At 41.3% G+C, this 27,867-nt stretch overlaps 1 protein-coding gene across 6 annotated transcripts in view; it reads left to right on the forward strand.

Annotated features, from left to right (window-relative positions):
- BMPER (BMP binding endothelial regulator) overlaps window positions 1-27,867 on the forward strand; it is a 154,026-nt gene that overhangs the window by 103,864 nt on the left and 22,295 nt on the right. Inside the window, exon 14 of one of the 6 annotated variants that reach the window (XM_064443925.1) lies at window positions 24,599-27,357. The exons of 1 other annotated variant lie outside the window; for it this stretch is intronic. In XM_064443925.1, the coding sequence (XP_064299995.1) occupies window positions 24,599-24,926 (328 nt within the window). In that variant the 3' untranslated portion in view covers window positions 24,927-27,357. Of the gene's footprint in view, window positions 1-13,664; window positions 13,889-24,598; window positions 27,360-27,867 lie in introns of those variants that run through there. 4 more of the 6 variants (XM_064443923.1, XM_064443926.1, XM_064443927.1 and 1 more) reach the window with 4 other exon arrangements.

Genomic DNA, 27,867 nt, shown 5'->3' on the forward strand with positions numbered 1-27,867 from the left:
GAAGCCTTGTCTGAGTGAATTATTTAAGATTTTTATCTTTAAAATACTTCCAGTCTAAACCACAAAGACATCATTCATTTTGGTTCTTTAATTGGCATGAGTTTATTTGCCCCTCACTCAGTAAATAAAATTGGCTTTTCTTTTGATTGCCTGACATAAAAGATAAAAGCAAGCCAAGTCACAGTTGTATGATGGCGCATGGAGCTGCCTGATCTCTGCGCTTTCCCCACTTGGCACATCTGCTGAACTATTGGGCTTATTAGGAAGAGCTTTCTAAAATGACTCCATTTCCCTTACGAATTGCCTTCCCTCTTCTTTTATGAAACAGAAAGACTTTTATCTACCCCAGCAGAATACGTCTGGGACTGGGAAATGCTAGAAGACACAGAGCTTGGCGTGTAGTCTCTGTGCCTCTGCATTTAGTTTGCTATAGCGTATCCCTGTGCTAGGAGCCTGGCAAAGAGTGAACATTATGTTGTGTGCAGGTTATAATACTTTATCTCTTCCAATGGCTGGAGGCACAGCAGAAAGCAGTAGAGATACTAACACACACGCAGGGTCTGTTGAATGCATTTCAGCAACATTCCCATCTCACTTCCATCGTCCTCTAAAGGTAAGTGATGACAATGCAAATGGAAAACAGGCACAGAGAGATTTGTTTCATTTTGCAGTGGATTTTTGTCCCTTTTTAAAGTAGCTTGTGATTAATTTAGTGCAATACACTTCCTGACACTACAGTGGAAAATGATTTATATTTTGGCTACAGCAGCCAGAAAAAAAATCTCTACAAGCTTGCACACAAGAATTACCGTAGAGCATTTCTGTTTCTTTAAAATTATGTCTTTTATTTGTCCTGGAAAGACAATGGAATCAAGCAAGCATTGCATTTGATTATGTCCTTTTGCAGAGAAGTCTGTTTTTCCCTAAGGAAACTTTATGTTGAAATGACCATCATATTCTGTCAGAAGTAGCTGTTTGTTTGCTTCCATTTAGATGTTGCCAGCTGTTAGAATGCTCAGCTCCCAATAAAGGAATCCAAGTTAAAATAGAAATTAAAATTAAGTAATGGTATTTTGTGGAATGCTACTTCTTGTTAGAAACAGATAAAGCTGTAGCAAGCAATTTATTCAATGATCGTGGCCATTTTTCATACTAGGAAATTCCCGCAAGGAGATAAAGATTATGGAAGACACATTCGAGAAAGTTCTGGGAACATTTTTAACATAAATCTTTGTATATATAAATATGTGCACATGTGTGACTATAAGTATAAATATGAGCATTTAAGAGATTTGCATTTTTCATTATTGTTTTTCAAAGAACCCAGTGCTAGTGATGTACTTTTGCAGAAAAATCAAATTACCACTAAAAGAAATTTAAATTAACTTTTACGGCTTTCTACTGAGGTCTTTTAGGAAAATGTATTAGTCAATGTTTTCTATTTTCAGACTAGGTTTAACTAAAATTTTTGCAGTTCTGCTTTTCTGACTATGAACAAGCTCCTAGCAGTAAGAGAAGTGAAATGGTAGAAAGGCAGGGTTCTTTCATTTTTCTATTCACCTCCTCTTTGAATTGAATACGTTCTTTGTTTTTACCCTCCGACATTACGTATTTTGAAATTTTTCCATTTGAAATACTGCATTCTCAGGAGTTAACCTTTCTTGGTCATTCTTGCCTATATTATCAACATTGCCTCATTTTCATTATGCTGCGCTGGTAGTGACCTGCTCTTAATAAGAATTCTCAGAAACAGAAATAAACTTACCAGGAACATTATGAATTAGGGTGTGTTTTCTCCAAATACCAAAAAAGGCAGTGAACAATGCATTGCAAACATTTGTCTGACATTGTATTACTGAGGAGATTTATGTGAAGACATCTCAAATTCATTTTAAGTCTCATTCTTTTTACAGCTGTAGTTTCTCCTTTTGTTAGCCATCCAAAAAACATATACAGCAAGATTGTCATGATAGTTAGGTGAAAAGGATATGGTTAATGTTTTAAAGTATAGGGATCTAGCTGCATGGTTGTGGGGTGAATAACAGCTAAATCCTGAGCTTGACATTGATAGATCTGTGACACCTTAGGAGAAATGGTTGTGCACCTTGCCCTTAACCCTTGTTTTGATGTTGTGTCTTTGGTGACTTGTGTTTCTCTGCAAAGCGCATGGTGGAAGAAAGCACAATATAAGTGTACAAGAAAGGATTTTGAAATAGTCCAGACTCCAAACAAACAATTTTAGCATCAAATTTTATACCACTTTTTAAATTCTTTGTTTTGTAATTAGACACGTTTTATGGGCTTTTAATTGTGGTTTGTTTTGTTTAGTTTTTGGGTTGATATTTTTTGTTTGTCTTTAATGCCTTGCTAGTTGTTCAGTACTCATGAGTAATACTCTAAAAATAACCCCTAGGGCTGAACTCTATGGAAGCAAATTCATTAAGCAGGGAAACAATTTTGAATTTAGAGGAGATTTTGGTAAAGTCTGGGTGAAGAAGAGATTAGCAGTAACAGTCATCACCATTGCCTCTTGTCTATTTTGATATTTTAATATGGCTAATCATCTTGGATTAGTCATTGCCAAAAAAAGAAGTTACCAAGGTTACTCAGTAGCAGGGTTTTAGATGGGACACTTTGACCTTGTATGCCATAAAGCTTGCACTCAGACTCCTGAAGCTGCTCTTGAGTACAAGCAGCACTAAAAATAGGTGATACCATCTGAATTTCTCATGCTGCCATTACCAGAAAAAGCACTATCACACTATCAAGAAATATTATGGTACTATTTAAGCTCTTGGATGAGGATTTGGGGAGCTTAGCGGACTTGAGGAAGAAGAGGACTTCCTGTGCTCACCAACCCCTACCCCATGGCTGATCTCACTGTGTATCCTTGAGATGTGCTGGAGCGGGGGCCTGGGGGTGACTCCAACCCTGGTGAGGCCAGGGATCAATGTGGCATGGCGGGCAGGTCCCCTGTGTGTCCCCATGCTGGCTTTGCTTGGCCATGGCTGACACCTCTTGGGACCCTCCTTGGAAGGCACAGGAGCAGGCATCCCCGAACAGGGGCTGAGGACTGCAGTGAGAGAGGAACAGCAGCAACATACAGGGACAAGCTGGGCTGCAGGGACACTGTAAAGGAAGGCACAGGACTAATACTCCTAGTAACACCTGCCCTCATTAGCATCCGTGGCTTTCTAGTAGGCTTTTTTAAATAGTTTGGTATCACCAACAGATTTGGAATGTGACATCAACATCATATCGGTATGTCACCATCTCTAATACACCTACACAGCAGCTGAGTTCATAAATGACTAGATATTGCTCAAGACTCTCGCTACTGCCATACCTTTGGAAAAATATTCAATGTCTTGCTTTTGCCATGCAGTAGATTTCCCCATTTGAGATTGGAAAATTTGTGCTCCTAACTCCTGAGACATGTCTTTATATTGTTATTACTCTTCCTATTCTTATTATGTATTTTTTTATTGTTGTTATTATTATTATTACGTTTTTAACAGACTACAGCATACCAAATAATTAGTTACTTTTTTTTTTTGCTTTTGTAATTGCCCTGAGAGGTATGATTTTCTCTCACTTGAATTTAATCATGTTCAGTATTTTACAGTGAGCAGTAATTAACATAGTAATAGCCTCATTTATTTGAATCTGTTAATCAAATACATTCAGGAATTGCAAATCTACTTTATTGCAATTCTTGTCTTAAATGTTCCTTGTGACTGTGCTGACATTTATCCATCTTAGCTCTTGGCTAATCAGTTAATAAGTTTCTATTTCAGTTAACCAATTAACTTCATGCAGTTAACTGCTGCAGTCTTGCAGGTTTTCTAAAAATTTCCTCTTAACTAGAGAAAATATTATTGTTTAGAGTTAGAGCATAAATTCCAATGTTGTGTAGTCCATTATCTCCCTTTTATTAAGTTTGACAGATATGCTATGAATGGATGCAGAGAGCATGTGAGCTGTAGAATTGCTAAGTTAATTACGAGCTCTATTTACAAGATGGGGACCAAGGGTTTGTGGCTTTGAAGCAGAAGGTTTGAAGACTTTTTTCCCTGTTAACAATGATGTCCTACAGCTGTAAAATTCATGTGGTTATGCCCCTATGTTCACTCAGCAGGATGGTGCAAAAGAAATGTAGGCTGAAGAATGACTTCAGAAAAGCCTGTTTCAGCTGTTAAAGGGGTAGGTGGAATGGGAATCTCTGGAGCCCTCTGTTTGCTGCCAAGGGTGCGTATTGCAAAATTCTCCCCATGAGTTTTTCTGGTCCTGGCTGTACATGTGGGCACAACAGTTGTCTGTGCTGCTCCAGGGCTCATCTGTGGTATAACTGAAGGGTGGCTCTAGCTCTGACTGTGTACCAGAGTGACTCCTGTCCCAGCTCCTGCGCCAGCCTCTACATCTGCCTTTCCACTCACCCCAGAGCAAGCCTGGCCTGTGCCCCCCTTCAAGGTAAGCCAGTGGTGTTGGCATGAGAAAAAGACTGATGGCATGAAGCCGTGGCTGGTCCCCTCACAGACCTGGCACAGCGCAGAGGCCATTGCTCCTGCTCACCCTCACACTAAGGTAGGGATGTTCCTGTGCCTGTGAGACTGCCTGCCTGAAGCTGGCCCTGGCTCTGGGTACTAGCAGCAGTGTAACCACAACAGAGAGGAGCTCAGGATGAAACAATTTACTCAGCTTCTTGGGCAAATTGTCACTAAGCAGCTGTATAACCCAGGGAGCTTCTGGTTAGAAAGGAATTTAGAAATATTTGAAATAATAATTGTATTTTTTAAGCAAATCTGCACAAGGACTTGAGTTTCCTGTGAGCTAGATGCTCCACTTCCCAGTCTGCTCTGTTCAGCATTTTTGAGTCTTCCATCCATTTGAAGTTACCACTAGAGCTTTAGTTGCTTGCATTGTAAAGTGCTTAATAATTCAGGCTTTCTGTACAGAAATACTCTGCTTTATATCATTCTACTCATACAAGGTGATCCTTTGCAGATCTGCATTGGAGAAATGCGCAATGGACTAAGCCTAAATGTGCTGGCCGGTGTTCCCAACCCTTACAAGAGCACTGGTGCTTGGGAATGCATTCTCCACACATATCTGGCCGGGCTGCCTGCTGCCTTTACTTTAGGCTCCTATATGCATTGACATTATTCCCCAAACCACTTCTAAATGTCAGCCTCTGCATCTTGTGTAAGGCTGTGATGAACCTCTGATATACAGGTAAAAAGCACCATGACTTACACTGCTGGTGGGTGACAGTGCTAACGAATGGGAGAAAATGGACTTTGTAGTCTCTGATGTACTTCGGGATTTCTAGCAGCAAGCATCAAACCTCACTACCTGTATGGTGATGGTAAGAAGTACTGCAAAATTGCTTCATGTACATAAGTCTATAGATCACCTCTGTTTTAAGCCTCATCTGTGAAGTATTTTTCATCTGATGTAGCCAAGAGTGAGTGTAAACTGCCAGAAAAATACTGTTTAGATTTAAGAATTAGAAGTTTGGATTTGAACAAATAGGTTGAGTGGTCAGAAAAGATAAAACTGAAGCCAAGCTGAGCTCAATTATCTGCAGATCATGATTCCTCTTCATCTTTCCCCACAACCCTGCCCCTGGTGGGTATTTTTCACGTAACCAAGCCCCATCCACTTGTGTCTGTTTAGAAAAGTACCTCAGGAATTTGGAGCTAGAAAACATTCTCTTTGTATCAGTGGTTATTACAGCTGTAAAACACTGAAGCAGTGCCAGAGGATTCACAGATGTCTCCTTTCCTGTTGAGGTATTGGGAATGGGGGGGATGAGGGTGGAGAGGGCTCCAAAATCTGACAAGACTGTGGTGTTGGACAGACACCATTCACCTGGGACCATCCATGGCTTGCTTCCAGCTGAGAAGCGCATGCTTCCCTGATGACCCACTTTGTGCTTCCCTATATGGAAAGTTAATGATTTTTTTTTTTAAAAATGAAAGATTTTTTTATAGGAAAACCAGATGAAGCAGCATACTACTTTGTGATTAAAACCCAGGGAAGTTTCCTTTCATTCAAAGGATGGCATGTCTGGAATGTGTTTTGTTTTACTTGCCTAATTACATGATCACAACCCTACCTGATGCTGTCCTTTTCACTGAATGAGATATTATTTCCTACAAGTTGTAAGTGCAATACAAGGATTCTTTTCTCTCTTTTCCAGGAAAGAATTCAATTTGTGATTATCATGTATACGGGTATATAGAGACTTATTACAAAAACCTGCTTCTGCCTGGTAAAACTTCATTTCTTTCTGGTTTATTACCTGGCTCAATGAAATTCAAGTCGGGTGTTTCATAACCAAATACTGTCTTCCTCATTGCCCAGTGTCTGACAGATGTGAGATTCTGCATGTGAAAATGTAAGGTCAGTTTGAGGCAAAAATGATCCTGAAGGATGGTAGGGACTATGGGGAATGTAGGAGAGACAGAGACATCGAACAGAAAAGCAGGGTACCATAAATGCCCTTCTTATTTGTCAATATGGACTGTATTTTCAAAACCTGTGGTTCCTGGATTAACGTTAACAAAGGTTTGGTAGGGTGGTTTTGCTTGTTTTTCTACAGTGCCTTGGAGTCATTGGTTTAAATCCTGATTCATTGAAGTCAATGGGAATTTTGCTACATTTATGCAACAGGTTTTAATCATTGTGACTGTTCCTGTCCCATGCAGGTTTAATTTTACACTAATCTCTTGCATCAGTTAGTAATCCTTGGTTGGCCTTCCCACCATTTGCTGTACCACAATTTAAGAAAGCTTCATCTGGTTCAGAGAGAGCAGGTCCATTTTTTGCTGGCGTAGACAAGGTGAAACGCGTTCAGATTGGGGCTCCCAGATCCTGTCTACTTGTCACTTTTTTCCTAGGGGAAATCTAAGGGGTGGCTTTCTAAGGCAGAAGACATAATTTGCCTGGCCACAGGCAGCTGAGAGATCTTTTCTGTGTTTCACTAACTTGAGTTCACTCATGGTTCTTTCTTTTTGGCTGTAAGAATTTTGTAGATAAAGCATACGATGCTAGGTCTGCTGTCCCTCACATTTTTCAAAGCTTATCTGATAGGCTTTTAAACACGCCCAGGTGTAACTTCTTTAATGTAGAGCTCCCCATCTCAAATATCCTTATTAAAGCTGCAATCTTAAAATCCCAGTATTTCACAGTAAGTGTGAGTGTGCCGTAGAACTATCATGGCAAAATACAAGCACATCCCTGTTACACACTAATAAATATTTTCACATTCTGGAAAATACCCCTGATGTTTCAGTAATATAATACAATGCATGATTTTTAAAAACAAGAGGAGAGCAGGTGTGGAGAGAAACTGGTAGAAAAGCAGTGTGTTATCCTCCCTTGTGGAAATGTTTTAAAAGACGCCACCTGCCATTTGGTGCAACTTGATCCATTGCCAAAGCAAAAATACTTGCTACACTCCAGTATTCTTTTTAGCTGCAAAAATAAATCCCATTTTTTTTGAAAGATGCTATTCAGAATAGTTGTCAGCACCATCAGAGGCAACCACCCTATATCTCTGTCAGGTACTGCAGGATTTTAACTACAGCTGCTACAAAATCCAAGACTTCTGTTCGATCTCATTTTAAACAATCTCTAAGACACGTTCACAGCAGGGCTTTCTTTGCTAGTTTGTTTTAATTTAATTTTAGCCTTTTATGTTTTAACCTTTATTGCCGTATTGATTTTAAGTAAAATCCAGAGATGCTTAGCTGATGGTAATATGTCTATTTCTGTGAATAAATAATTCAAGAAACCAACCCATTGGATCTCATATTCTGCCTTGGGCAGAGGCTAATAAGTGTTGCAAGGAAGAGGAAACCCACCCATACTGTAGCTGGCCAACTGTGCCATGTCATGTATGGGGGAGAAATCCCTTTCAGGCCCCTGAGATGATCAGTTTACATCTCATAGCATGAAATTTTAATTACCTTTCCTTTAACATGCATAACTGCAAAGCTACTATATTTCAGCTCCTATTTTAAGCCACCTGCAGTATATCCTGCCTAATTAGACACACAGCAAAGATGAACGAGGGTGTTTATAAGCAGGCAAATGAGACGAATTTGTGGGAAACGTTTTAAAAATAAGCTTAACCTAATCCTCCTGTTATTCTTATGAGTTCATTTATGCTTCTGGCAGGATAACCAGACAAAGCAGGACGTGAGCTGTGACCAGCACAAAAAACTTTTCTGTAGAAAGTTTGCCTTAGGAAGGTTTTGACAGCTCCGAGGAGCTTATCGAGCTTGCTCTCGCTGTCGTTCAGAGAGCTGACTTGCCACATGCGAGGAGTCCATTCTGGAGAATTTATATGGGTTAGATTTAGCTGAAAGCTTTCTTGTGGGTGTTTTTAATAGCTGAAGGTTTTTCCTGCAGTTTTGCTGTTGTTTCCTAAATCTCACAAGGCATCCAAAAAACCTGGGGTGTTCCCAGTCTTCAAGATCTCCAGGGACCTTTGTAGTATGTCAGCTTTTTAGTAGCTGTCTATGAAATAAAGTTGCAATCTGGGGTGAAGGCAAATCCTCTTCTGTCTGTCCCTGTAAGGGCTCACTATATCGACAGGCCTGTGAAGGTCCCATACTCCACACCTGCTCTCTCAAGTGTGCAAAGTGCTAGTGTATAAAGCAATTAATTTCTGTTAATTACTCAAGCCTCATTTTCCCTTCAGTCTTCACAGCACATGAAGGAATCAGCACCTCACATTACTGGTGATTTATGCAGCCTTGCAAACAAGTGCAGCATAAGCCATTTTGGGAGGACCCTACTGCTGCTGTTCAACCTGCAAAAGGTTCACTCCCTGGGCAGTGGAGCCCCAAGACCAAGAGCAGATTGAGCACCAGGCGCCAGCAGCATGATGGGAGGCAGGTGCAGCCCTCGTTTATCTGTGAGGACATGGATGGTCACAGCTGTATGTGGCAGGGCCAGTGCTGATGATGGCTTGGGGCATGACAGCAAAAGCTCATGACCTGCCCATGGCAAATCTTGGCACCTGAGGATTATTGTACCCTAGGACATTGCAACACCAGAGCAAAGAGCAGACTTGTGGGAAGTAAGACAAGAATGGGTGGAGGTACTTGTGTTTATACAAGAATATGTATTTATCCATCTCAAATATTTACCATCACAATAACTAATCTTGGGTAAGGTATGCGGCACAGGTTGGATGCAGGGGTATGTGTGTCAGATTCACCCACCCTTTAAACTGTTGAGACACCACTTATAAACGTGTGTGGCTGTGCTCTTGTAATTAACTCTGCCTCTGGTGGACTCATCAGAGCAGGTATAGACTTATGCTAACATGCTGAGGCCTCAAGACTGGAGATTGCCAGTGCCATCCTGGCACAAGGGTAGAACTAAAATGCCACTGGATCCAAAATACACGATGAACAGTCCCTTCCTTACCTAAAGGGAGCAATAGGGTTATATTTTCATGCAAATGGAGGGCTATGCATATGTGAAAGCAGGTGCTGTGATTTCACCTCTTCATCATGATATGCAGAGGATGAGAGCATTTAAGTGTCTCCCTGACTCTCCCACTTCAGCCAGTTGAGATTAAAATTGGTGGGGAATGTGCTGGGAATACTGAAGGGAGTTGGAGCCATATGTTTTCTTGCAATCCTGGGTACTCCTACAACTAACATTCTGTTTATATAATATTCCTGAAACATAAAAGCTAAAATAAATCCAGCATGTGAAAATTAATAACAAGTCATTTCTCTTATGATCAGTCCAGAGGAAGCTGTCGTAAGTGTTAAGGTATTCAGACAGCTGATTTTTGTACATCAGCTCTCAAGTGAGGTATGTAGTTTACAGAGAGTGAGTGCTTAAGGTTATGTAGTCTATGAGTACATGAAGTAAGAGGCTGTTGAGGATGGTGGATACCATGGCAGCAAGGAAAAAGTTTACAAAGTTCATTTCCTAAGTGCTCCTTCTTAGCACTTTACATTTTCAAATTGCAGTGTAAACATTTAATTCTCACTGCACCCTGGTTTAAAGTTGTTGAAATGAAGAAAGAGTTCTTTGCTGTGCAGGAAGCCAAGAGCAGATTTGAGATTAAAATGTGAAAGTGCCTGGTTCCTGGCCTCAAGCTCAAGTTCTTCTGACGGGATTTAAGAGGTTTCACATGCACAAGAAGTGTATTGTCTTACTTTTGTCAAAGCACAAATTCTTCTCAAACTTTCAGAAGAAAGCATTGCTAGTCTTTTTAAGAAGGTACTAAATCTCCTCTGCTCTTGTAAGGCCCAGTTAAATGACAACCTCATTAATACTCCATGCAGCAATGTGTCTTTGGCAAGTAAGAACCTTAAAACAAGTCAAAACCTAGTAATGGATTGAGGCATGGGCTATAAAAGATTTACTTTTGGAGCAGGAGGAGTCAATATGCAAGAAAAAACCCATACTCTGTTTTCAGATATGGAGGATTTGGCTGAGATTTGAAATTCTATTTTTGTCGTTCTGCTCATCTGTCTGTCTATGTGGTTCTTCTCTGTTGTAGTGATTTCTTCATGAAAAAAATTCCATACTCTCTGGAGGGATATTTTTCATCATGGCAAGGTGATGACATAGATCATAGATGTGCTTGAAGGGTGACATAAACTTTCAGTGGTTTCAAGATTTGCTGTGGGTACAGAAAACTGTTTCAAAAAAGGCTTATAGACTGCATGGCATGAGAAATATACTTCTTGGCCTTGTTTCCAAGGGCAAAGATGATTTGCTGACAAAATAGAGAAGGATCACCAAGATATCACTTAGAGAGGCTGGAGGTTGTTCTGTAATGGGAGAATAACTATACAGATCCCATAAACCAGTGTCTTTTTATCTGCCATTGAGGTTGTTAACATGCCCTCAGGTTCTATATATTAAATAGGCTGTGTTTTGTCAGCATCTGAAATATGTAGTTGCCACTATTTGCATCACAATTCCTCACTTTACAGAAGGCCCAGATCTTCACTGCCACCAGTAGCAGCAAATATCTGATTTCAAAAATACTCATGAGCACAAAATGGTAATAGAGTACACAGACATTTCAACCCATTATTAAGGGTTATTTGGCTCATCTTCACCTTTAACTCACCTGTACTGATCTCCAGATAGTTTGTATTTTGATCTCTAGACAGTTGTTTCAAACTGGTGTCCATCCATCCCCTGTAGGTAAAGAACGCAGTCAGCGGGCATCTGTGAAACGTGTACTCTGCACAGCCGGGCGAGATCACACAAAACATGGTGGCAGAAAGACAATGAGGGAACGAACTTCTCCGGCAGGGTTTTCTCTCATGAACCTGTACTTTCTCCCAAGACGTCTAGACTGCTGCCTGACTTGACATAATCTATTCCATAGCCGTAGCCTGTGTTACAGGATAGCCAGGCGATGTCCCTGGCCAGGATTCCCATCTGGTTTCTGAGGCGAGGAATTCACACTGCATGGTTCTCTTTATCAGCTGCATGCAAACTGTGCGCTATCTCACAGCCCCCAGAATTTCCTTCACCTGTCTCTTTTATTTCTTTTTGTCTCTCAGTGCTGTTCATATTTCTTTCCAAATGATAAAGTACTTGGCCAGGAACACTTTTTACTTATGGAATACCACAGGGATTTTTGTCAACGTTCCCCATCTATGGAAGTTACAGTCTTATACAGGCAGAGGTAATTTAACTGTGGCACTAGAAATAACATCTCTTGCGACATGAAAAGACACTATTTATTACCTTCACTGTTCTTGCAGCACATGTAGGCACTGGGTTCAAAGTCATGCCAAGGTTAAAGATCCTGTGTACATGCTCAGAGAATTGTTGGTGGAGTATGTTTTAGTTCCATAACCGTGATAGGCCTGATCGACGGTGGTTTATGCAGAATGTTTAAAAGCTTTTCCATATGACTAGGAAGTCAGGAGTTGACAAATTTCCTCAGTGTTCATAATTAAAACCCAGAAGAAGATATTAAACAGTTACTGGCTTCTGTGTTGTGGTCAATATTAAGATTTATTGACTTGAGAACCAATATTGACTGAGGGGAAACTAAGTTTGATTTTTCCCCTAAGGCCTACCAAGTCTGGATGTTGACTGAAAACAGAAGGTTGCATGGTATAGACATCCAATAGCTACCTCTTCCAAGGATAGGAACTTGTTTCTTTGACTTTTAGAATGACTCCAAAGTTTATGTTTGTTACAATGCTGTACAGAAATTAGCATTACAGTGTTGCTTTAAAGAACCTTTTGACTGTGGATATGTCCCTTTGACATGCAATTGATGGGGTTATGTAGGGTACATGAAAATGCTGGATTGGTAGCCTAAGGGAGGGAGCATTGTGTGTTGAGTGGGTACAATATGAACAGCAGCAACAGGAGCTTCTTGCTGTGCCCTACTGTTATGTTTCCATCTCGGGCTGTGACAGCACAGCTTGATGAAGTCCACAGTTGGTATCATCCCTGTATCTATCCAGTCCTTGAGTGTCTCAGAATTACTGCAAGCAATCTGGTGACTTTTGTGACATGGACTGCTCCTTTCTGGAAAGTAAGAAAATGCAGCTGAATTAATTCCAGGTCACCACTACTCTTGCTTTTGTGTTAGAAGTTTTATCATTCAAAAACATCAGGTGCCTGAAAGAAGAGAGTTTGAGCCAGGAAAGTCAGAGATCAGAGCCTGATCTCATAACATGACTCTCTCTCCTACATATACAGCATATGTATTTTTGCCTACTTCTGACTGTTGCCTGAATTACATACATTGCTAAAGATCTGAACACTGCTATTTTTTTAACAGTCTCTATGAAATTAATCTCTTGCAGATGCTGGCTTGAGGCTGGCAGCATCCTTCATTTTCAAGCTTAAGGTACTAATAAAATTCTTAAGTCTGCTTTCCATTCAGATGTGAGAACGCCTTCTAGTTTGACATGAACCAACTCTTTGATTCATCTTTGTCAGTGGCGAGAGTGGGGCTAGTTCAGCTCTCAGGGCTCCAGACGGAATTGTGTTTCATGAAGTAGCCCAATAACCCACTCAACAGGGTTATTGTTGAAGTAGTAGAGTAGTTTACCCAGGAGTTTTTGACACCTCCCTTCCTTGGCAGCTTGGAGCCTGTCAAATTACACGGTCAGGCTAAATTCAGGCTTCTTGGTGGCTCAGCAAAAGGACTGTGTTGTGAGCCGAGTGTGGAACAACCAAGAGAGGATTACTAGGCTTATGTGCAATAGGAACAGAAACAATTTATGTAATATTGAGTGTCAACTGCAAGAGAACCAGCTTTGTCTTAAGATTAATGGTATTTCTGAAAGCTGGCAAAGAGACACGTGACTTGGTTTTCAAGGACTGTATTGGTTTTGTCCTCCTCTCTTGTAGTCTTAAGTGTCCACTGCCTGCTTTGAATGGGAATGTTCTTCAAGCACAGTGACTCCTTACTTGTCCTTTTGGCTCAGGAAAATGCACTATGTCCTGGTAGCTAGTGTTTCCAGAAAACAGTAATAACTTCCTAAAGAGTCTACCAGAAGCCAGTTCCCTCAACATTAATAGTATTCCCTTATATATCTTGTAAACATGAACGCTGTTGTTCTGTGCAGTAATCCAAATGGAAGTGTGAAATAATACCTTTTTTTTGTTGTTGTTGACCCTTTGTTTTCCCTTTTTTGCAGTACAGGTGTGACAGTGATGGAGGAATATGTTTACAGGTCTGTGGGGCTGCTGGAAAAAAAGATCCCTCCCAGGGCTGTTCACAAAGTGAATCATTAGCCTGACTGTAACAATAAATACCACCACAGAGAACATGCAAGGATTTATCCAAAGGTCACATTCACCCAGAAGGTTTCTCTGCTGAAAGAAGCTTGCAGCTGTGTTAAGATTAAAGAGCATCAGAGAACCATAATGTGTGCGATTTTTTCACTGAGTAAAATATGAGCTGTTTGTCTAACAGCCCCAGCTGAGGGATGCTAGTGTCAGACTGCCTTGGGGCTGTCATATATATTTCCAGTGAGTGTTTAGCGTTCAGGAATAATCTCCTCTTTGATGCATTTATCTGACACATCCTAAGCTCCTGTGATGCCCAGGAGGAGACCTTCCTCCCGTTATTCTGAAAACTTTGATAGTCACTCAGAAAAGGGAAGCATTTAGGTCAAAGTCGTCTACCAAAAAAGGAAGTACCCTGAACAAATCACTTGACTTCTTACTTGAATGTGCTTAACATGCAGTGGGCCAGGCTGGATATGATAAGCATTTTATGTGCAGCAACAGGCAACTGCTTGGGCGAATAGTCGCTGCTGGGCTTCAGTGAAAGCCCTTGTGTGAGTTTTTATGCATGCATGTAAGGACACGGTCATGTAGTTCAGTGTGTAGCAACACCTCTATGGGTAATCTCGTTATCTTTCTTCTCCTTTCATTGATAATATTTTAAATTCAGGAGTAGTGTCATGAGTTTAATACTGATTTAACTGGAGAAGCAAGAGTTTTGCCTTAAGTGGCGTAGGGTGTGCTGTAGCCCATGGTTGCATGATGTCTCTCTTGGTCTCTTTCTAGCAGATAGCATGGGTTTTCTCCCCCCCTACTGATAGCAGACCTGGCTTTCTGAGCTCAGGCAGGGTGCCTCATGCTTTCAGGACCGCATGCTGGTGTTCTCAGCAGTGGCAGTCCCCAGTAGATGCTGTGGAAAAATGCTGTGGTGGCAGAGATGGACCTGGAGTCTTGCTGTACTGAATGTTCCTCGGGAAGCAATTGTGGTTACCGTTGCATCTGTGGACATTAAACAAATTAATCTTCTGACATTTGTGTTGCAGAAAGCACTAGAGAAAAGCCATGAGAAATATTCTTTTAATTGCCCTTTGTAATTTCCTATCCACAAGTCATTTAATTCTTTATCAGAGGACTCCACACTGGAGGTGCACATGTGGTGGGCATGAGGGAGAGAAGATCTGCTGGTCTCTCCTCCTGGGTTTCCATTGTGAGTTGATTTTTTCTGAACACACTCAGTAACTTGTTTTTGCTCTGTATTTATTTTAGAGAAACTTCAAGTGATCACCTTGTGAGAAGTGGACCCTACTGGGGTCTACACAACAGATTACAGACAAATATTTTGACAGCCCAGCAAGAACTCTTTAGCAGGCAGTTACCAAATTATTTATTTCCAACCAGCAGGATTAGAATTGACCTTCAGACTGACAGCTCTCTCAGCAGTGTAGTCATGCTGGTTGCTTGGATCATCTCTGAACCTTCTTTCTGTCTCTGAGTACACATGGTTCTTATGTTGGATTGATCTGGAGAGTCATGTAAATGATTGTGGGTTGTTATAAGAGATAGGTTTCTGTGTAGGATAGCCTTCAAATATGGAAAGCTGCCATGAAACACAACATGAAGAGAGAGGAAAACACCTGGGGCAGAACTGGCATCATGTTTCTATTTTACTTCCGAAAAAACTAAATCTATATTCAAATTGCACAAGACAAAATACCTCAAATCTTTTGTCTTAGCTTGTGCAGAGCTCCTAGAAGACCTTAGTCAAGGCAGAGCACACAGGTTTTGGCAGAAAAACCAGAGGTTTTTGGTGGTTTTTTTTGTTTGTTTGTTTTTCTTGTTTAATACAAAGGTGATCCTATCCTAATGAGGGAGAGCAGTACCCACTTTAATGTAATATTTCTCTGTGTTATTACGACACTAAATAGAAAACCTGCAAGCAGAGTGGTGATATACTCAGCTGTAGCCCAGTTAGACACAGGAGAAGACCAGAGTCCCATTGTAAGGAAGTAATCCCTTTTCTTCAGGTGTCCAAGGACTTTAATTTTGAATCTCCAAAGTTTTTTAGTAAGTATACAGTTCTTTTGACACCTTCAGAAGGTGGCTGGTGTTTTGGAACTGGGTGAATGAAAGGTGTGAGACTTGGTCCCAGCTCTACTCTCTGTCACATGAATCAGTCAAAGTCAAAATATGTAAGTATGCAAGATAAAGCCTCCAAATTCAGAGAGAACCTTCTAAATGGTTGTCAGGAACAACTGTAGAGTCTGTGCAACTCTACTGACCTTATGGTGCAGGTGGGTTGTCAGCTGTGCAGAACATGGAGACTTCCATGCCCATCAGTGCAGAGTTTTGCAGATCCATACATTGTACCAAAGGCTGAAAACATGCGCCTGAACCACCCAGGCAAAAAGTACTTTAAAATTTATTTTGCATCTCTTTTATACATTGACCATTCTTCTCTGTCTCTCTCTGGTACTCTAGCTCTATTGATGCAAGTTTGCAAAAGAAAACCATAACAAAATCTCTCTTTAGAAAAAGATTTTGAAGCAGTGACCTTTTTCTGAACTTAACGTCATGGTTTCCGTTGGCTGTCGTGCTTGGAGCGGTTTGAAATTTCCTGGCAGCTTATCCATTGGCTCAGCACTGGAGTTTTCACTTTGTCTTCGTTGCCCAGTTAGTGGGCAGAGAGCAGAAATGTGCTTGTGGAGGGGCTTGCTCTTCTGGGTTTAGGTCTCCAATGAACCCAACAGCTTTGCTAAGGTCCATGTTCTCTGTTGAGCTTATGGCAGCATTGCTGGAGAGTATGTTTTATGGAAGACAAGCTGGAGAGGCAGGCTGTAGAGGTTAGATTTGGCACCTTTGTCAATTTAATGACTGGAACAGTGAGGTTAGCACCACATTTCAGGGTCCCTATGAGTTCTGGGGAGAGAGTCCAGTGCTGAGGGCAGCAGCTGGGTGCTTGATTTGCCACTCACAAGTGAAAGGTATTTGCCACTTAGCAGATCTCTGGTGTCTGCATTTTCTGACTGGCATGTGGTGTGATTCCTGTGATGGTTGGAAACAGCAATAAAAGTGGATTTAGAATGAAGAGGTTCAGTTCTGCCGTGTGGTCTTTTAGAGTGCCATGGGTTTTCCTATGTTGGTTTCTGGGAAAAGGGCTGCTCCAGGGGCCAGAGGTGTTTGCTTCATGTCATAGGAATTTGCACTCCAACCAGAATATGAAGCAGTTGGAAGTTCCCTGGAGATAAGACTGTGAGTGTGACTGACAATGCAAATGGGGTATCTAAATGGAGAAATATATTTTGACTGTTGCTGTGTAAATGGATGGCTTTACAGGGACTGTCCCTTTGCAGTGCAGTACATGCAAAGACTTAGGACCATATATTGCTGGTTCTTACTGGCTCCAGGGGATGCTCTCAGTACAAGCCTGTGGCATGGCAATTTCCATAGCTCTCCTCCACTTTACATCAGCTCAGGGTCAGACCTTAGTAGCACAGTTTTCATCTGTCTCACTGCAGGTGAGATGATTTGCTTGAGACCACCTGAGGAAATTGTACGTGCAGGTTCATATATATTCAGGATTAATATAGAAGTGTGTTTTAAGCCTACCCTAGAGCGCGTGCAACAATGAATCATAAGGCCTGCAACTTCTGCTGCATAAAACAATCGAGTTATTTTGTTTAGTAATACAATAATATTAACAATAATTGTAAATAATTGTAACAGTAAAGAAACGTTGCTCCTAGCAAAGTTCTTCTTTTCAGCCTTTAACCTGACATTTCCCTATTTGTTTCATGAATGTAAAAACATCTCTGGGTCACTTTATTGCACAGAAAACAGGAAAAAGAAAATACATGCTGGGATTGTCATCATGACTGATGGAGTCTAGTCAGTTTAACAGATTTTTCACAAAGTTGCTGGAAAACTGCTGCTGTTTTATTTCAGATTATATGGGACAGCACTTGTTTCTTCTGTTGTCAAGACAAACTCTCCATTTTGAATGTCACCCCTCATGACCCCATTTTTGACCTGGATAGCTCAGGCCTGATTAATCTAAAATGACACAGCCAAGACCTTGGGCCAGGAGAACATATGTCTAGAAAATCTGGTAAATACTAGACAAGTAATATGATAATAGTGAAGAGGCAGGGGCATCTTCCACCTCTGCACATATTCCCCACTGCTTTTGTAAGTCAGATGCAGCACTGTGCACTACTCTTGCACTTGCGGAGGCTTGGGATTTGGAAAGACCACATAGCACATGTTTACAGTGCTCCAGGCAGCATCAGATGAAGCCCTAGGAAGCATGTGTATCCCAGAAACATGATTTAGATATCACTTTGTGGTCACAGGGCACGATCTGTATATTTTGTTTGTCCTCAGGAATGCTCTGGAAGTAAAAAAAAAATGAGAGAGGTTCTGCCTACCATGCAGAGATGGTCTGAGGCATAGACTCGATAGTGATGAAGTGCCTTGTGAGGCAGACTAATGGGGAGGATGGCAGATAGGGTCAGAGCCAGCTCTGCCATTCTGCCCCTGCTGAAGACATGCCTTGCATGTTACATGGGACAAATCACTTCCCAAATTGTCGCCATTCCCATGCTTCCCCATAACTGGGTCCCTAAGGGGAAGGTAGAGGCTCCTTGGTTGGATCTGCCCATTGCCTTGAACTTGTAATGAACAAACTTAAGACTTGTCATCATTTCTCTTTTCCATCCCAATAGATGTGAGATCTGACCACCAATGCAAATAATTTAACAACTGCCTCTGGTTTGAATAGAGCCTGGGGCTGAAAGCTGTTTGCCTTCAGTGAGCAGTAAGCAAGTTGCATTAAATGCGATGGTGACTTCCTTCTGTTATTAGACTTCTACATAAATTAGTGGCATAGCAGAAGCTATGTAAAGATGCTGGAGTCTTTCCCCACCTGTACAGCAGGATCATTGTCAATACTCTGTGGAAATACATTGCTTCGCTTCATTTCTTGTTAAATAGCAGATTTTAGTGCCAGGGCTCTCACCCTGCCAGTGTTTTGTAAACACAAAAGTTAGGGGTTTTTTCAAGTTAAAAAGCACACAAGCTGCACAAGCTTAGCAGGAAACATTTGGGGAAGAATGACATTTCAAGCTACTTTGACTTTAAAAATATTTACTGTATTAGCACATGAATGTAGTTATGCTTTGGGGCTGTAAATATTTTTTACAGTGCATTGACTTGTGCTATGCATTCACTTTCGAGGCTCCAAATTGCCCATGTACTTGTGTGTGAAATGAAGTATGAAAACAGACCATGGGAAAATGAAATGCTTCTGAGGCTTACCTGCTGATCTCAGGCATTCAGGGCTGCTTTGTATCTTAGCAGTTTCTGATTGGCATAAAAACCACAAAATGGTAGTTTGGCTATTACCCCCGTGGAGCTCATGGTGCAAAGCAGCAACGTGTTTGTGGGTGATCAGCTCCCTCCCCACCTTACAGTTTGCAATCTTCGGAGCACATCAACGATGTATTTCTGATTTCCTCAACTTTTGGATTCTGTTTGAATATAAAGAGAAGGGAGAAAAGCACTTTCTGAGGCAGGAAGAGGTACCTGAGGTGAGAAGTGGACAGGGGGTCTACTTTTTCTGGGATCACCACAAAAGCAGTCAAGTCAAGGCCTGAGGTTAGTTATCCATGAGACCACTGTGGCTCCCTGTTGAGCCTCCCAAACCAACCAGCCAGCTGCCTAGCTGGAAGATGTTTTGATTCCAGCTCCATGGTGCTGCTGGGCCAAGCTGCCCTACAGCTGGGCAGCAAAGGACTTAGTCCAGCCATGCGGCTGGGCAGGCTTATGGGCTCCAGCATGCCAGAGCAGAGGATCCACCTTGCTGTCCTTTGCAGCTCTTCTTGTTCCTCTTGCTACCATATTTCATTTTCTGCTTTAAACAGCAGTGGTTCAAAGCGGACTTGGGAAAATACAAGATTTTCATGTGATTTCTGAAGATAGATATAAGCTTTGTGAAGGACCAGATGCAGGAGGATTAGGGGGAACAATCTCATAAATTGGTTCGTATGTGATATTATTCCACTGCTGAAAACAAATATAATGTATTACTGCAGAGCCAGATTTCGGTAGAGATCCTTGCCGGGGGCTCTCTCTGAATCTCTGCTCTTTCTAGTGAAACTGGACTGATTTATGGTTGTGTCTGGAAACTAGAAGTGGCCCAACATGGATCCAGATCCAGAGGCAAATGTCCTTAAAATTGAGTGTTCCATTGTGTGTATGTGCGGATATGCGTATGGGGGATGGAGAATGAGTTTAGTTTGTTACTAAATTGGAACAGATGTCGGATCTGGAATTGGAGATTTCGGTTCTTGTCCTTGTCCTGTGGAAACAATGAAATGCTATCATTTCAGCTGGTGAGTTGGAGCTTGTGTGCAGATTAGGTCTCGGCTTTGTTACCCTTTAAGCTCTGAGGTTTATCTATCTGAATTGAAACACAAAATACAATTCAAATGTTAAGATCTCAGAAAACCAAAATAGAAATAGATGTTGGTAACAAATGTTGATATTCCTATGGACAGAAACCTTTCAAAGTCCCTCACACTTTTCTACTGTTGTTCTAAATGGGTCGGATTGTGTGGGCAGCTTGAGATCGTACACAAAAAGTAGATGAACGGCTTATCTCACATGTGATAGAACTGAAAATGATAACTTTTTGGTTTTAAGATCTAATACTCTTATTCACTATTTTGAAATATGGCTAAGGAAAATCCTATATGAAACAAACAGAGAAAACCAGCATACAAGAGAAAAACTAATGAATGTACATACTGAAAGGGAACATTTTATTCTCCCCAAGTAATTCATGCCATTTTATGGTTTATTTGAAATGAAGTAGTCTGTCCTGGCGGGATAGTGAGCAACTTGGCACATGTGTTCAGTTGCATCCATGGAGAAAAGAAACAGCTCTTTCTGGAGAAAAGTCAGTATGTGAGTATGAGAGAACTTTTTCAGAGCAGGTCATGTAGGATGAGACGTTAAAAGCAGCTGGAGCTGGCCAACCATGCCTGGCATTACTGACAAAGAAAATTTTACCCTGGGTTTCAACAGGGACGGAGTTATACCAACACCAAGTGTTTCTGGAAAATCTTAACCATGAAAGAGCCTTCTTTTCTCAAGCCAGGCTGTGTCCTCCTGCAACCAGCTTTTTGGAAGAAGGGAGAAGTTGGCCTGAGGTTAACCACCACATGCCCAGCTGGGACCAGCTCAGAGATGGTGAATGTAGAAATGCTTAAAATATACTCCTTAGCCAAAGCTAGAGCTATTTGCATAATAGCCAAACACACTTAACAATTTCTTAGAATACAATTAGTAATTTCCTAGTCCTAGCTACTCTTTTTATTTAACCATAACATCAAAAAGCCTTACTCATAGGTTAAGATCCTAGGGTTCTAGTGTCAAGCACAGATCAGAATCTCATTGCTGCCCTCAGAATGTTTCAGTTTTAAACATGTATGTTTGTCTAGCTTTGCAGAGTTCATGACAGTCTGTCCCATACAGTATTAGACATTGTTCTGCCAATACTGAGCTTCATTTGATAAAGAACCAGCCTGCTTTGCTGTTATAGCTTCCCCCTCAAACTGCTTCCTCCACTAACATTTCAATGAGATTGAAAAGTGGGTGTATTAAGAAGCAGAGAAAGGAAATAATAATGGGCTGCCTGTAATATTTCTTATCTTCAAGTGTCATGTTCTTCTGCCTTTCTCCTTGCTCTTGAGAAACGTACAGTCAGATCTCATAACTCGGTCCAGTCAGATCAGAATACTGCTTACATCGAGTATCCTGTGGGGCTGAAAGTGCACACAGCAAGAAGTTTGTTTTAGGACTTAATAGATGGCATGCTGCCTTCAAGTCAGTGCTGTAGTATAATCATCAGGATGCCTTATAAAAACAGATCTGAAGGAGTACAAAGGAAAGCTATTTGCAATGCACAGCAATACATTTTATTGAGTGTACACAAGCAAGAAAGGTGGTTTTTTTGTACTTCTGAGCACATCTGTAGACACCCCTACAAGTATATACCCAAGGAAGTTCTCTCTTCCCAATGTGAAATACAGACCAAAGAGTAATAGCATGTGGGCATAAAAATTAATGTGGCAGTTTGCATAAAAAGTAAAGGGCGGGTGGGGGGTGGGGTGTAATACTCTGTTTTTCTGAGTTTCATTTTTAAACATATAATTCTGACCACCTCAAGTCTTCCTGCACTTTAACTTAGCTACAGCCTTTTTGTCACTTCCTGTCATGAAAATCATACAACATCTCTGTGAGATGATAAACAGGTGTTACTTTTCATTCTGGCAGCAATGGCATTTTGGTGCAGGATGAAATAATCCTACCATTAAATAAGAAGCTCACAGTGGTGTTGTGAAGCTTAATTTGTTTGGAAAATGCTTTGCAGTATTCAGATGAAAGGCACTCTGGATATTCAAAGTATTATTACTGCACAGCTGGTGGTCTACACGCTGCAGATGTTTCTTCCATGCTGTTGCATGGTTACTTAAGTGGCTTCTTAGTGCAGATGTTCATGAGTGAGCATGCACAACCTCCTCTGCCTATGTTTTTTGACACGGATTTTATTGCTGCTTGACTTTTGATCTTGAAAAGAATATTCCTCCACCGGTGAGGCTGGGGTTTATTCTGTTGGGTTTTTTTGTTTGTTTTTCTTTTAAGGCTAGTAGGTGCTACGTGAGTGTGTGACTACGTCCTTGTTGGTTCAGCCCCCATGTCAAACAACAGCATCTGCAGATATTTACTGTGGGCCTTTCTCTCTAGCCTCCATTTCCTTCTGTGGCTTTTACTCATTCCTACAGTGTTTGACTCTGGGGACTCTGCCTCTTCTGTTAATATTCCATCACCATCACTCTCTTCATGAAGACATGATGATTCCCTTTGTACTCTTTGCCCAGATGGGATCAAGAACTTTGTTGCCTCTCAATTATTTCTTTTCTTTCTGCTACTGTTACATAAAGAGATCTGTAAGAACCGCTGGGCTTGACATTCACAATAATATAATCTCTCTGAGAACATCTCAAGATAAGACAAAATTCTAATTTCTGCATATATGGTGCTATTCTTTCCTTACAAGTGGAGAGAGGTAAGGTCTGACTGCAGCTGACATCCATTTGGAGTGTGCTGAACATGCGCAAATCTCCATAGAGGTGCTATATGATTTCATCAACCTATTTGGCTAGGGAACTGATATTATAATGTTCCTCCTGTTTTCCTGTAATTCCAGCAAATAGGAAGATATCCAATGCAAAACAAGGGTAACTGAGTAAACAAGACTTTTGTCTAATCTGAAGTGCAATGCATAGCCTATTACATTACTGACCTAGGAGTAGAAAAGGAGCAAATTTGTATATGCACATGTGCACACACAGCGAAAGAAGAAAGTACAGCAGAATAGTACCAGTTCTGGTTAACATAGCTCTTATTTACAAGGTTCACATGGAAGACAGAGAGGATTTGGTACAATATACTTGAGTGTTTCTTCTGAAGTATTTTTGCAACTCAGAGGAACAAGTCCCTGCCACCTACCTCTGGGAGAGACTGTGAGAAAGCAGAGGCTTAAACTGACTGCATCCAGACAAATAACTTCAGAGAGCAAGGAGAAACCAGATTGCTTTCTGCAGCACTTTCTGCAGAATCCATCATGAATCAAAGCAGAAGGCTCAGTCTTTATCCAGGAAAGTTTGATCTGAAGGCGAGACACCTTGAGAAGACGAGACCCTGGCTACATTGTGAGGTGAATTGCATCTTAAAGACTTGGTAATTTCCACTGATTTTTAAATGTGCAACAATTTGCCAATGGTCATGAAGGCTTCTAAATGTCATCCCTGGAGACCATAGCGGTTTTTAATATGCAGAGCTGATATGGCTTATGCAGATATATACAAGTTTCTTTACACTCCTGTGATCCTACTGAAGTGTCTCATTCTTTCCCTGGGTTCATCTTGGTAGGTATAGCTTTCATTCTGCATCCCTAATGTCTCTGAACTGTAAGAGTTGCTATAGTCATGTAACAGGATTTACTCCACTTTACTTCCCCACCATTGCCTACTCCAAGGGGACAGATATATGGTACTCCCTTTTGTCCAGACCCGCATCTTTTTATCCCCTGGACTGCTGGTACTGCAGTTATTCCTCTTATTTCAGTGTAGCTATCTCTATTATTCATATGGCCTGCATCACTGAAATCGGAGAGGGAGCAGGGAGAAGCGGGGGAAGGAGGGAGGGAAGCAAGAGATTCTAGTGTTCTCTTATTACTCAGTTCATCTCCTCTGAATCATGACCAATACCTCCTCCCCTCTTCTGATATATTCCTTTGCTCATTCTGCTTAGGTATCTCAGCTGAAGTCTAGTCATCATATGGGTAACATTTGGATGCGTATCATCTTGTTCATTATGATGTGATCATTTTTGATTTACTTATTGCTTGGTAACAAAAGTTTCCTTTGCACATAATAAATTTGCATTAAACCATTGGCCCCAGAATAGTGGCCGAAAATCAATCAGAAGGGGCTTTTACCTCTGCCACTTTGGCTCCAGATTGAAACATTTCATACAGTAGCGCTGCTAGGAATAATCTGGGCTTCCTTACTAATGTAATAAAATGCAGACCATCCTAAGGGGATGAGGGAGCTGCATTCCAAAACTTGCACTGCAAGCGACCAAAGTTTAACGGAAAACTTTGAAAAGATTCTATTAAAAAACAATTTTCCTTCTATATATCATACACTCTACTTTATGCTTTCCCTGCTACGTCCTTTTTTTCCTTACTGGCACAAAAACAGGATCTTTGTTTTGACAGAGCTAATCTGCTCATGCTTTCATATGGGCCCTCAGGCTCCCCACCTGTGGAAAGATCCATGGGAGCAGAAAAACTACTGAGTGGGTGCCACATGTTCACCTCAAAGGGAAGAAGTCAGTGGCCTCCCAGAGATATGGACTGTAAACACTGTGGTTCCCGAGGACCCATGGAGAACATGAACTATGAAACCTGCGTAACCTCCAGCGACACCTTTCCTTCCGTATTGCCTTCTGGGATTTCCCTCTCCTGTCAGCTGGGCTTCTTCAGGAGACATGTTGCATGGGCTGCTTCGCTGCAGCTGTGCCGTCTCCCTCTTTCGGAAGAATGAAAGGCACACTCCGCGCTGACAATTTCTACCCACAAACTTCACTGGTGAGAAAGGTTTAAAGTAGCTTGCAACCCCTGCCAAGTTTGACAGCAAGCTTCATAACAAGTTGGTACAGCTCCGAGATCTCTCTGCTGCTTCTGTGGGGACGCCAGGGAAGATTTTATGGAGTGAAAAGTGATGGAGAGAGAATGAATTGCTTTGTGGCTCCATCAGGCAGCACACTAAAGGTGGCTAACATCAGGCACTAATCTGCTCCATAGAGTCCCTGCCTAGCCAGCAAAAAGAGTTGAAGTCAAATTCAGATGTTTAGGACTTTGTATACAAGACCAAGCCCAAAATTTATCTTAGCGTCTTGGCCACTGGGCATCAGCCACAGATGAGCAGGAAAATAACCCATGATCCTGATCATTCTGTGATAGGGAGGGTTTGCTCATACTGACAGCCAGTATTTCTCTTTTAAGGCTGCTGATTAACATCAGAGCTGTCTTTATATTTAGCCAAGTAAACGACTATGCCCAAACCAACACACCGAAAGGTAAGTTTGTCATGAAGGACAACAAACCTTGGCTCCGTCTGCTAATATCATCTCATCCCACCTCACCCAGAATTAGGTCATTCTGACTTTAAAACATCCATGTGGGTTCCTGTGGCTCCCAGGCCAGGCTGATATGTCATGGAGTCACTATGTCTAGTACAGGAAATTTTAATTCATGGCATTTTAATTCAGGAAGCTTGAATTCAATGTTTAGCTGTGTCCTGAAAGGGTCTGGATCCTTCAAAGCCTTGAACTACACAACTGAAAAAAAAAAAAATACCCGCTGATGACAGTTCTGAATCTTGGCTCCTGTGTTGTAGTAGGAAAATCCCCATCAATTTCACTGGAGACAGCACTTCATCCACTGTATTTTCAGGCTCTGTACTGTGTTTTGCACTTGAGATCTTGCACCAAGGAAGGTAAAAGAACTGTGGTAGCATGCAGAGCATCTCTTATCCAAAGCTTTCTGCATATGGAGTAGCAGGCTAAGTCTAACTGACCAGAGACCAGAAACCAGGTCTCTGCCTCCTGGCTGAGTCCTGTGTCACCATCAAACTGTTATGCTCACCCTCTCCCTCTAGTCTATTGAATCTTGAATGGGACTGTGGCAGCACTGCTGTTTTAACACAGCCCTCCTCTGTGGGCAGGAGGACCTCACTGTTGGGATATCGGTCAGGCTTGTGCCCACCAATGCCCGCGTGGTCTGGAGAACATGCAGAGCAAAAGCAAAGGTGCCTGAGGAGATGCAAAAGCAGGAACTAAGTCTCCAGCATAAAAAAGGTCAGCCTTGAGGGGTCAGGGCAACCAAGCCTGGACCACAGTTCTGCATCCAGGTGTTTGAACTCTGCCTAAATCATGCTTTATGTGCCTACGTCTTGGTATGGCTCTGGGCCAGGACCACACAGGAAGCCACAAAACCAGGAATAGAGTGGTTTTTTTAATGTTTCATGTCAGGTAAGCTGGCTCTTACACCACTTCTTGCCAGTCCTGTTGTTAGCAGTTATCTTTGATGAAGGGCAAACAGGGAGACCTCTGAGATGAAATGCACTGTGAGCATATGGCAGGCTGGAAGGGTGGCATGCTCAGTGAGCCTGGCTTTGCTCAAATGAGATTTTGGCTCTTGGTTTGTAAAGGGAGCAGGATGAGGAGGAAAGCTGTTTTCTAGGTAGCAGTCTCCTGTCTGCTCTTTCCCTTGCTCTCTTTGTTTCATATTCTGTCTGGAGCCAGCAACTTTTTAAATGCTCTGCAGCCACCTAGAGGAAAAATATGCTTGATTAAAGTTAATTTTATGTGGGTTAAGCCAGGGAGTGGGCTCTGCAGAGTTTGAGAATGTAAGTTTCCAACTAGCCAGCCTGTATATTATTATATCACAAGACCTCCTTGGAAATATATACAGTGAATAACCATCAAAAGCTGAAGATAACTTCAGTTTATGTTTACACTTCAAAAATATTTCCTGCTTCATGTTCTCATTGTGCTTGTTATTGGCTATGACATATTTTTATGACAGATAGCATAGCAGGGCCATGATATATTTTGTTGGTAAAGAGAAGAAGATGATCTGTTTTGAATTTTTATTTTAGAAGATTTAAATCTTGTGTTATTTTACATGTCTGCCTCATGACTATGTCAATATGCTATTGATATATCTACATGGTTTATGTTTCTGTAGTGCCATGACTTCAAAACCTCTCAATAATTTTTGAGGCTCTGTCTAGGATGTTTATAAGCTTCCGAAAAACCTCTGGCTTTTCTCAGATGATGACTGTCACATAGAATACACTAAGGGCCTCTGTCTACTAAAGTGAAAGTTGATGCAGTCATATTAGATTCATTTAGTCTATGCCATGTTCATTTGCACTGTATGAAACATGATAACAAAGTTTAACTGTTGATTGAAAGTACCACTTGAATTCTGTAAAGCTAGATATTAAAACATGTCTGTCTTTTTGAAATGGAATTGAAATGACTGGTTTTTCTTCTCTCTAGATAAGACATGACAGTTCAGTTCTCCACTTGTGCATGAAGAACTGGAGACTGGGTGGACTCTTTAAAAATCAAGTCTCTGCAAGGAGAAAAAGATAAATTTTATGTCAATTACATAATGCAAAAGCTCAAAATTATAATGGATTTTCCATGGTAGCTGTGCCAGAGAACACTGAAAATTCCATTACGTTGGGGTGTCTGTCATAAGGCAAATTCATGTTAGCAGTGTAAGTGCTAAGCTAAGCATGTGCATGCAGTGAATGGAAATGTGGAATACCAGTATGGATATTGAGAAGGCCCTCTAAGACATCCTCCCTTTCTTTTCGTCTCATAAGAAAGACTTGAAATACACTTCTGGTGTGGTGAAGTAGCTTGAATACTGCTGTGTTATGTCAGAACAGGATCTGTAATAAGGAATCT

The sequence above is a fragment of the Phalacrocorax carbo genome, chromosome 2 (genome assembly GCF_963921805.1).
Source record: "Phalacrocorax carbo chromosome 2, bPhaCar2.1, whole genome shotgun sequence".
Classification (NCBI taxonomy): Eukaryota; Metazoa; Chordata; class Aves; order Suliformes; family Phalacrocoracidae; genus Phalacrocorax; species Phalacrocorax carbo.